Source organism: Apium graveolens, chromosome 3 (assembly GCF_009905375.1).
Source record: "Apium graveolens cultivar Ventura chromosome 3, ASM990537v1, whole genome shotgun sequence".
In the NCBI taxonomy this organism is placed as follows: domain Eukaryota; kingdom Viridiplantae; phylum Streptophyta; class Magnoliopsida; order Apiales; family Apiaceae; genus Apium; species Apium graveolens.
In genome coordinates this window covers 293,236,903-293,247,912 of record NC_133649.1, presented here as the reverse complement: position 1 = coordinate 293,247,912, position 11,010 = coordinate 293,236,903, and the positions used below count along the sequence as shown (strand labels likewise).

Here is an 11,010-nt window from a genome sequence, read left to right as displayed (position 1 = left end):
CAAATGATTGATATTTTGGTTTTTCACCCCATATCAATTATTAATTAACACTATGCACTATATTTTTATAAATATTATGAAATCTTAGTATAATTTTAAAAAAATTATATAATATCCTATATTAAATTTATATTATTTCAATTAATCAATCCGATTAATTACCGTGAATTTCGGTATTTTAGAACCCCTCAGCTACGATCACTCATCCTAAATTCCTAAAACACTTCTCACCACGCACTCTCCAGTTGAATTGCACACTTCCCTACTCCACTGCTCGTCTGCTCGAGACTCCTGCACGGCTCTTGCATACACCACCGAACTCAACATCTCAAATTCGATCCACCTTCAGGTAAACTTTCAGGCCGAGATTATTTATCTATTTCTTTATTATACATGTTAATCAACTCAATTTTAAAGCTTCATTTCAAGTTTGAACTGTCCGATATTCTAATTCTCAGTTTATACATTTAATTTTTTAATTTGGTTATAATTTGGTTACAATAAAAATTATTAGTTGTAGAAAATGATATGAAAATGGAATACAGAGACATTAACAGGCGAGTTTGGAAGAATGTCATAGTAATTGCTTGATGCATTATAATACGAAGAATGTTGATAATCACGATGAATTTAGTTGATGCTAATAGTAGTAATCTAAAATCATCGGGGTTGATGTCTTGCTGATTAGTATGTTACAATTAGATAGGAGTATTTGGTAGGTGTATAAGTAAATAAAATATGAACATTAAATTTGAAAATTGAATTGAATTTATAACTATTTACCAACTAATACCGGATCATATGAGATCAGCACATCACATGTACAGCCACAGAGTCACATTTGTTAGAGAGTCGTTTTTGTGTCAATTTCCGGAGTCACATTTGTTAGTCATTTTTGTGTCAATTTCCGGAGTCACATTTGTTAGTCATTTTTGTGTCAATTTCCGGAGTCACATTTGTTAGAGTCGTTTTTGTGTCAGTTCCCATTTCCCAAAACATTTGTAATTTAGTTGGTGGATGTATATGTAAAGAAAGATAATACTAACACATTGTAAAAAAGCCACAGTAAATAATCATCTCATTAGGAAATCACATAAGGGTGTTCTCTACTATGTAGCTAGTGGTGCAAACGAGTCGAGCAGAGCTGAATAATTAATGTTCCAGTATTGATAAAACCTAATTTTCTATTCTCTTTTTTTGACAGGAAAGTTTGTCTTCTATTCATATGCTTTCACATTAATGATAAGGTTTTAATTCAAATCAGTATCAGATCCTACTATATATGATCCAGTGAACTCCCGAGTATTTACTTATTCTGGTGCATTTTCTTGGTAATTACTTGCTACATTTACATACTGGAGAACTGATCTTCTTCTGTAATCATAATCTTCATTTAGTTGGTAAAGGTTGGATTTCTCAACCAAATTTGTTGTGCCCTTCCTCTAGAGTTCCAAATTGACACACTATTTTCGTTATCATACAAGGATATAATTATGTGCTGTGCTTTGCAAATAAAAGAATGCATTTTTAGGAACATATGAAAAAAAACAATCGCACCCACCTCAAATGAGAAACAGTCGCAAGTAGGAGAGATCATGGTCAGTGCGGTACTGCGGTTTTAGGATAAAATCGAAACCAAAACCGAATATCATCGGACCTATCCGGAGGTTCAAGATAACACACAGCATCAAGAGTTAAAGACTTGAAGTCTTAAAATATTTAAGTTTCACATGGCTGCTATTACCGGAATCACTGCTGCAGCCATAGACACTCCGCTCCTTAACGATGACGAAATCGTCAATGGTGTTGTTGACCACAGAAACCGTCCAGCTCACCGATCCAAATCCGGTGGCTGGAGATCAGCATCATTCATCATAGGTACCTAAACCTTTTTTTACCACTAAATTAAACAAACAAAACTTTACAACACCTTAAATATGTTAAAACAATCTATGAACTTAATATATGCAGGAGTTGAAGTTGCTGAGAGATTTGCTTATTACGGAATTAGTACGAATCTAATTACATTTCTTACTGGTCCATTGGCTCAATCCACGGCCAGTGCCGCAGCTAATGTCAATGCTTGGTACGGAACAGCATCGCTTCTGCCGCTCTTAGGTGCTTTGGTTGCTGATTCCTCTCTAGGACGATACCGTACTATTGTCATTTCTTCTTTCATTTACATTCTGGTACGTGCTTCACTTCTCTAATGACAACCAACTTAAACATATATAGCTGGTTTTGGTGATTTAGATGCGAATCACTAGTAATTGTTGAATTAGTATCAGATATTAGTAGGGCCCTCCTCTGATACCTTAAAGTTGTAGAGCGACTAGTTACTTAACAGTAATATCAATGACTGTAACATAATATGTGCCTCTAGTTTGCGAGTGATGATTCGTATATCATATTCAAATCATGATTACTGATTTGCATCTAACTCATTGGTCTCAGTTCTACACACCATTAGTTGTCCTAGAATTTCTTCTATGCGAGTTTTAGCTTGAGCATGGCCCTATATCTACAAGTCAGATACTACCATTAGTTGAAATGTCCACGGAAGTGCCAGTCTTACATGTTACTAGTTTAGAAAACAAAACAAACAAAAACTGTTATTAGAGAAAGGGGTTGGAGAAGGTAGTAACTAGTAACTAATTTCGAAATGCAAATTTAACTCTTAAGTTGTACTAGTTTCCGTTCAATTTCTCCAGATTTAATAGTCTCATATTCTGAAGTGACCTCATCAGGACACACCCCTGTTTGAAGATTTGAGAACAATCGTAACAAACTTGAGGTCGCATTAGACATCCCCGCTATGTCGAATATTATGTTTTGCTTGTTACAGAGAGTTTGAGCATGAAGTGTCTTCCATGAGAATATCAAAGAGAGAGCTATAATGTAATCCGAACAGCCCTGTCATTGATTCTGAAATACTTGAGAGTCACGATACACAGGTCAAAAATGCAAGTTTCTTACAAGTGTACGTGGATTGGTGGTATTTATTGCCATAAAAATGTAAATACACAAGTAATGCAGGTTCATATTGTTTCATGGCTTGTTTGGGAAGTTAGAATTTATTTGAAATTTTGGATTTGGTACAAATGAGTAAATGACATGTTTGGGTATCCAAAAAAAATTGAATTTGGGGATTTGAAATGACAACTCGATTTATGTCATTTGAAATGAAATTCATGTCCCCAGACACAATTTAAAGGATTCTGAATTAGGTTAATATACTTCAAATGGATGACTTTACTTAAATACCATGTACGGACCTTCTTTGCAGCAGCAAGAAAAAGAAATCTGTGTTTAGCATTATCAGGAACCTGTATATGATATTTGGATCCCATAATTTAAGTTTCAACCTGCATAGTGTGTTCCTGCAAAAAGTTCCATGCTGTCCTCAGCCTGTGCAGGGACTTCTTAGTAGACCACTTCTTTTAAAGCAGAACAGACCTTGTGCCTTTCAGATGGCAGGGATATCTAGACCTTGTGCATTTTCGGTTTCATCTAAAAGGAAGTTGGAAAATTTTTCCACTGACTAATTTGTTTATATTGCACAGGAACGAAGTAGCTGTTCTAGTTTTTTTTCCTTTCATTACATATCGGATTAACTATGGGTATTCTATCTTCTTCACTCACTGAATGTTGTAACTAGTAACTTCTAGTGGTGCAACACATATTGACCTAATCTATTTAGGATTGCACAAATTTTAATGACTACATGTGTGGTTATAAGTTCGCTTTTAGTAATCCCCAATCTCGAGCAGTTATCTTTTTGTTAGAAGACCTATGAAAGACCAAAAACATTGGACAAGCCATAAGGTTACTTCTAATCAATTAAAGGTTTTTTCTGTAATATTTCGCATCATGCTGTTAATTGATAATTCAGATACTTTTGTCAGAAAATTGCTGACTTTGATTCCCTTAAAATTGGATTGAATTGCAGGGGCTTGGATTGTTAACACTTTCAGCTGTGTTTCCTCCTTCGAGTTCGACGGGCTGTATCAATATCACTGATACGACAACATGTTCTCCTCCACGGATCCAGATTATATTCTTCTTTTTTTCTCTATATTTAGTAGCAATAGCACAAGGAGGGCACAAACCTTGTGTTCAGGCTTTTGGTGCTGACCAGTTTGATGTTTCTAATCCAGAGGAGTGCAAAGCTAAAAGCTCATTCTTCAATTGGTGGTACTTTGGCTTATGTTCTGGTACTGTTGTGGCTATCATAGTCTTGTCTTATGTACAGGACAACCTTAGCTGGGTACTCGGATTTGGAATTCCTTGTATTGTCATGGGAATTGCTCTAATCATGTACATGCTCGGGACAATGACCTATCGGTTTACTGCTAATGAGAACGAGAAAGGCCCTTTCATCAGAATTGGTCAGGTATTTATCAAAGCAACTAGAAACTGGAAAATTGACCCAACTGGACTATCCATTGTCGAGGAAGCTCGGAGAACTTTACCTCATCAGAATTTTCAACAATTCAAGTAAGTTAACATATATTCTTTTCCCCGAGTTGGAAAATTATTCTAATCAACTGTTTCTTTCCCTCCAGTTTTCTTAACAAAGCTTTGATCTTACCCACTGGTTCAAAGGAAGAAACAAATATCTGTACCATGAACGATGTTGAAGAGGCAAAAGCAGTTCTGAGGCTAGTTCCTATATGGGCTTCATGTTTAGTATATGCCATTGTGTATGCACAGTCACCAACTTTCTTCACCAAGCAAGGACTGACTCTGAACAGATCTGTTGGGTCGAGCTTTGAGATCCCACCAGCTGGTTTGCAATCTTTTATCGGCCTTTCAATCATCATCAGTATTCCCTTCTATGATGGTGTCCTTGTTCCTTGTGCAAGAGCTATAACCGGGAAACCCTCTGGCATAACAATGCTTCAAAGGATTGGGGTTGGTATAGTCATCTCCATCATTTCTATGGTTGTTGCAGCTCTGGTCGAAATGAAACGACTCCAAATTGCCAGGGACAATGGACTGGTTGATAAACCAGATGCTATAATCCCAATGGACATCTGGTGGCTGGTTCCACAGTATGTGTTATTTGGAATTGCAGATGTGTTCGCAATGGTTGGTATGCAAGAATTTTTCTACGATCAAGTTCCAGGTGAACTAAAAAGTATAGGTCTTGCTCTTTACCTCAGTGTATTCGGTATTGGGAGCTTTCTTAGCAGTTTTTTCATTACCATTATTGAGAAAACAACTGGTTCTAATGGTCAAGACAGTTGGTTCTCGGACAACTTGAATCGAGGACATCTGGATTACTTTTATTGGTCACTTGCGGCCCTCAGTACAATATCAGCTGTTGTGTACTTGTACTTTGCGAGAACATATGTTTATAATCGCAGGTATACTCTCTAAAGATTGATGGAAAATTGCAAATGTTTTTGAAAACTATTTGACTTCTTATGCATACAGAAAATATAGCAAGTGTAATTTTAATTTTCCTTTTTGTGAGTAACCTGTAGCTGCAATCTCATAAATGGAATGTAACAGTGCAATACATAATGGAGTTCAGTTCAAGAACAGTGAAAATCAGTCTCATTTAACTAGAAATGTAGTAGGTTCAAGTCATTATAGAACATGTAATCACAATAAAGCGTTTTATTGTGTGGACAGAGTCTGGCATAACCACTATCAACTATACAATTCATCGATATTTAACAGGGTTTATATAAATGCAGATCTTCGTAAAATTGAAGTTACAAACATTTACGTAGAAAGTTTCTGACTCGTAATTCTTTCACTACTAATGATAGAACTTGACAGGGTTTTATTCTGTAAACTGAATTCTTAAGTTGCTTTTACAACTTTTAGGCAACTGAGTTTGAAGGGTCAATCGTTGTGCGTTTATTGTTGCTTAGCAGCCGCTGACTGATCAGCTGGTCGCTGTACAGATTGCCATCCGGTACAGTGCTGAAGAACTTGCTTTAGAGAATCTGTTGGAGGTTCAGTTGTCCAGGTAGGGTAGAATTCTGAAGGATGAAACGTGGTCTGTTGGGCTGCCGCGTTCTGTAGGCCTGCTTGGGTTCCTGTTACAAACAAGTCTCCTTCCGATATGATGCAGCCAGAACTTGGTTCTTCCTTGTCACCAGCCTAGAAAGCAACCAACAATAAGAGTGAGAGACAGGGTCCATCCTTAAAATACAAGCATTCATTTATAAATTTCACATGCAGTAAATTGGCAATTTTGGAAGGAATTAACATAGAGGTAGGACACTGCTTAGCTAAAGGATCTTCTGATGAATGACCATATAAATCTAAGAAGCAAGATTACAAGGTGTGTAATGCAGGGATACATAAATTCTACGAATATGCAAATAGGAGGACTTAGGTGTAGGATGCTAAATCTAAAAAAAATATTATAAACGTAAAATTGATATTATATATGTTGAAGTCAATTAACAAAACTGAAAAAGTTGTACAAACTGAACCAAAGACATAATTTAATCACGCTTAACCGAGCAAGGGACAAATAAATAATCATTGATCTTTTGAAGTCATTAGATGGTAAGACTAACGGTTTGACACTGATTTTTTAAAACAAAAAGGAACTATCAATAAACCATCTTTTATGTTAGAATATTTACAAAAAGTAACCACGAGATTTTGATAATTCTCAGCATGAAAGCAAATGATAATGAAAATGGAAATAAGGTATTGAAGCCAGACTGCAGAAACATCTTAAACAAAATTGTGTTTACTATTACTATATTAGTAACCTTTACAATAAAAAAAATGATCACATGAAGCAAAACTGAATGCTAAAGAAGTAAGAACACATTGTATACCTTCTCAGTAAGATATTTGAATGCTACCTTCTTTTGTCCAGCTTCGTAAATATTGCATTGCGAGTATATCTGAAGAAATGTATGTTTTTCAAGTGAAACTGGGTAGACATAATTATTTTTTAAAAAGTTCCAAAAAAGACAATTTAGATATTGAAAAATAGAGAACCTGCGATTCTACACTAGCACAGATAGCATATATTCCCCAGTTTCTAGTGTAGTTATTGTACAGATGAACTTTCCCAAATCTAACACGAGGATGCCGCTGTCGGGTCCCATCGAAAAAGCAGTGGTGTATGGTAATACGAATACATCTGTCACCAGTGTGAGAAGGGTCTGCTCCAATGAGCATTGTCTTGTCATGCTGAGAGAAATGACATCTGAACACAAAATATAGACGATGAGTATATATTACTATGGAAAAGAAAGAAAAGAGCAACTTTGTAACAGAGTATATTAATTCACCGTGAAATAGTAATATCTGTGCTTCCTCTTGTGATATCAATCAGACCATCATCATAATCACGAAGGCTACAGCGGTCAATCCATATATGTTTTGAATTAGGTTTGATTTGAATACCATCCACATCGTGTCCCCTACCCCCTTCAAACTCTAAGTTGCATATGATTACATGTTCACATTCCTTCAGTCTCAAGCCTTTTCCAGTAAGCTTAATCTTTTGGCCGCGACCATCTATAGTCTTATGCGATGATACATTCAAGTAAGAGGAGAGCTCAATCGTGCCTGAAACTTCGAAAACGATCCAGAGAGGTTCCTTTTTGCGGCATCCATCACGAAGTGATCCAGGCCCATCATCTGGCGGAATTCATATAGTAAATTCTCATAGTATAAAAATTAACCTACTACACCTTAATCAATTTATACCTATAGCTAAATTCCATCCCGTGAAAGAAAATGAGCACATTATATATTGAGGGCATATGGCTCAAGGTTAGTGGATCCAGATCAGGGGAAAGGAAATCTCATTCATGTCTATTGATGTTTGGTTAAAGAATTTGATTGATTGGAATGAATGCATAACTTACTAGACCAATGGGATTCAAATTTATTCCCATTCCCAATTTCGATCAACAATTTCAACACCTCCTTATTGTCCCTCCCCAATCCACATAGATAATGAGTTGTGTATATTTGATATCGTTGAGAAACCACCTTACATGCCACATTGTTTATGCAAATTTAACTTCATAGGATCAAAGTCATGCCATTCGGCCATTGTTGAGTTAAACGGCCCTTTTTTCTAATTCAAACGTATGATCAAATTAATAACTAACCAGACAATACAGCCTCACTAACCCTGACTAAAAAGTTAGTACATACAAAACTTATAAATTTCCCCTAACTTCAATTCAGTAATGATTTTAACAAAGAAAGATCAAACAATTTCAATGATCAATCCCCAATTAATCATCCACTTAGTACTTAAATCATATTTCCAAACACAAGTCTTCAACAACAAGACCACATAACATTAAAATTCAAAAACAACAACAAACATTCACACGTTATCTCCTGTCATCCCACGGTACCAGGTTCTGGGTACGATTCTCGTTCACTCCGAAACACATAACCCTAATCATTAAAAACCATACTAACAATAATTCACATAAATAAAGGACAAAACCTGCGAGGGTGGTGACATGATAGAGATGACCGTGAAGCCCACCAATGGCGCAACGACCAAAACCCTCAGCTTGGCCAGCGAGAGCACGCAAATGGGAGTCAACATGAGCATAAGGAAGAGACAAGCCCATGTTGGTGGTGGGAGCTGAGCTAGAGGATGGTGGGGTATTATGGGCCGGAGCTGAGCTGCTGGGAATGATGTAATGGTTCTTGCGATGTGCTTTTGAAGTACGCCCGTGATGATTTCCCATTTATATATTGATGATGTTTAATAATGGAAAGTGGAAACTGAACTGATGTTTTGGGTGTTTGGTTTATTGTTTACATTAATTTCGGGTTTCTAGTAACCACCGACACATTGGTTTTACTTCTGATCATCCTGTAACAGTTGTTTTACTGTTTTTTGCGTTTTCTATCCGGTAGAAAAGGAGGAGGATATGCTTCTTAATTCCTAGTTCCTCTTCCATTAAGAAAAGAATTAAACAATTTGTGAAATGATTTTTAAATTTAAATGACAAAAAAAAACACAAATGGGCATGGGGAACCTAATATGCACTTTTTGTGCACTAGTAGCTTAATTAATGAAATTAGAGTAAAGTGTATAATGAAAGCAGAGTAAAGTGTATCTTATCTACGTGTATTATGTGTGTCAACCTATTTGGGATATGAAGTTATAAAAATTCTCAATTTTATGTGCTTGTATTTAAAACGTTTTAGGAATTTTTTATATTTCTGTCAAATCCTCCTAATGTCGGTACTTTTTAAAGGGCAAATCAATCATTTCTTTATTATATATAGAACTCATAAATCAGTCGACCTGCAACCATTTTGGTCGAATTTCGGCGAGGCTCTGGGGCTCAGAACAACACGGATTCGACAAGTAATTACACAAGCAAACTCTTACAACATCTAACCTAACTGTTATAGTAATCATTAGCTATCAACTATCATCAAAACAAGCCAAATAACCCGGAAACCTCGAGAATTTTCCGGTCAACATTCAATTTCCAATTATGTCAAAATCGGATACGAAAACTACAAATTTATGTAGAATCGATTGCAAATGAGGAGATACAGCTACCCATGAGATCAAAATCAATGAAAAACTTCTAGAAACAAAAAACCTTCAATTTTCAAACATGAACTCTATAATCAGATTTTGAGATTTATTAACTTTTCAAATGATTGAATGCAAAATTCTAATAGAGCTCTTCTAGAGCTTCAATTTGACTACGAATGCGTGGTGTTTTTCTTTTCAGATAAGCTCAAAATCATCGAATGATCTTATGTACAAAGTTTGTAACCCTAACCCTAATAGTTATAATTGAAATCTATGGTGAATATGAGCTTGAGGAAGGATATAGATATAAAAAGGTTAAAATACCCTCCCAAAAATTAACGGAGTTAGACTGATTTGACGGAGGTAGACAAATTACAAAAATGTTAGACGTACAAGTACATAAAATGATGATTTTTAAAGTTCAGTATCCCAAGTGATCTTACACACATACTACACTGCACGTACACATAATGTACTTTACTCATGAAAGTAATATTGGAGGATGATGTTAATATGGTAACAAAGTTTGAAGCACTTTACACACACTCTCATAATATTCGTATAGCTCTCGTGTTCATTTAAAACTACCAAAATCAGTTTAACTCATTATCATACAAGAGGTGAATCGAGGGGATAATTCCTCACAGATAATTTCTTGCATTCATTTTCTTGTAGGTCAAACTGTAGGTCGTCGCTGATAACCGTTCACACAGAAAACTGGTTCATATTATTTACTAATATAAGATCCTGAAAAGTTTCTTACTCCAATACCTCAAGTTTTTAGAACATGGCTTCCTTAACATGGTATCAGAACTCATGTTGACGGAAGAACTCAGGATCGACTCCCTGGCACCCCAAACATTCACTTTCGAGTGAGGGGGAATGTTATAGTACTAATATAAGATCCTGAAAAAGGTCTTCCTCCAAAACTTGAGGTTTTAGAGCGACTGGTCACTTAACAGTTCCAACACTTGGTGTATGCCTTGAATGAAACAATAACATAATGTCATATATTGTTGGTTTGTGTCGGGTTGACTGTGCCCAATCTAATTTTTAGATCTACTTGAACTCGATACGACCAGAAACATGTCAAATAATTAAACACGAACCCGACATGTGAAATGCATACTTTACTTGAACTTGACCCGCCCTGACATGCAGTACAAATGGGTCATTTTAACCCAATCTGAGCCATAATAAAAAAAGTGAATTAATCTCAATTTTAAAGCAACTAGAAATCCTTGAAAAAAAATGACTAGAACTCAATTTCAGTAAATCTATAGTGTCTCTTAAAGAATATGAAATGGGGATGAAGATAAAAACTTGCACTCACGCATATACATGCATTCATTCAAACTATGTATGTATACAAACAAGATATTCAATTCATCATCAGTTTAATAACAAAGTCCAGACTTCAACATGTTTGTAGATCGATAAAAATTAAGTAAAACATACTTAATTAAGAGAGAAGATAGAAAATGAGAAAAAAATAG

At 35.7% G+C, this 11,010-nt stretch overlaps 2 protein-coding genes across 5 annotated transcripts; one reads left to right on the top strand and one right to left on the bottom strand.

Moving 5' to 3' along the window:
- The first annotated feature begins 200 nt into the window (after positions 1 to 200).
- LOC141713609 (protein NRT1/ PTR FAMILY 5.10-like) lies at positions 201 to 5,469 on the top strand. 4 transcript variants are annotated; one of them, XM_074517107.1, is made up of 6 exons: positions 201 to 349; positions 1,205 to 1,331; positions 1,532 to 1,878; positions 1,972 to 2,189; positions 3,950 to 4,497; positions 4,566 to 5,469. In XM_074517107.1, exons 3-6 carry the CDS (start codon positions 1,731 to 1,733, stop codon positions 5,380 to 5,382), a joined length of 1,731 nt encoding a protein of 576 aa, XP_074373208.1. In that variant the 5' UTR covers positions 201 to 349; positions 1,205 to 1,331; positions 1,532 to 1,730; the 3' UTR covers positions 5,383 to 5,469. The 4 variants fall into 4 exon arrangements, with proteins under 4 accessions (XP_074373208.1, XP_074373207.1, XP_074373210.1 ...); XM_074517106.1 differs by having other exon boundaries at positions 1,205 to 1,878; XM_074517109.1 differs by lacking the exon at positions 1,205 to 1,331 and having other exon boundaries at positions 202 to 349.
- A 207-nt stretch (positions 5,470 to 5,676) lies between these two features.
- LOC141713611 (putative pectate lyase 4) lies at positions 5,677 to 8,842 on the bottom strand. Its single transcript, XM_074517110.1, has 5 exons — positions 8,456 to 8,842; positions 7,275 to 7,626; positions 6,979 to 7,189; positions 6,813 to 6,881; positions 5,677 to 6,117 (listed from the first exon to the last, which is right to left on the bottom strand). The coding sequence occupies exons 1-5, from the start codon at positions 8,703 to 8,705 to the stop codon at positions 5,872 to 5,874; spliced, it is 1,128 nt and encodes a 375-aa protein (XP_074373211.1). The 5' UTR covers positions 8,706 to 8,842; the 3' UTR covers positions 5,677 to 5,871.
- Positions 8,843 to 11,010: the final 2,168 nt, after the last annotated feature.

Excerpts from the sequence above, each read along its gene's own strand:
- LOC141713609 (XM_074517107.1), top strand. The coding sequence starts at position 1,731 with ATGGCTGCTATTACCGGAATCACTGCTGCAGCCATAGACACTCCGCTC. Across the intron at positions 2,190-3,949 it reads CTTCTTTCATTTACATTCTG|GGGCTTGGATTGTTAACACT; the intron begins GTACGTGCTTCA and ends ATTGAATTGCAG. Across the intron at positions 4,498-4,565 it reads CAGAATTTTCAACAATTCAA|TTTTCTTAACAAAGCTTTGA; the intron begins GTAAGTTAACAT and ends CTTTCCCTCCAG.
- LOC141713611 (XM_074517110.1), bottom strand. The coding sequence starts at position 8,705 with ATGGGAAATCATCACGGGCGTACTTCAAAAGCACATCGCAAGAACCAT. Across the intron at positions 7,190-7,274 it reads ACAGATATTACTATTTCACG|ATGTCATTTCTCTCAGCATG; the intron begins GTGAATTAATAT and ends TTTTGTGTTCAG. Across the intron at positions 6,118-6,812 it reads TCAAATATCTTACTGAGAAG|GCTGGTGACAAGGAAGAACC; the intron begins GTATACAATGTG and ends GTTGCTTTCTAG.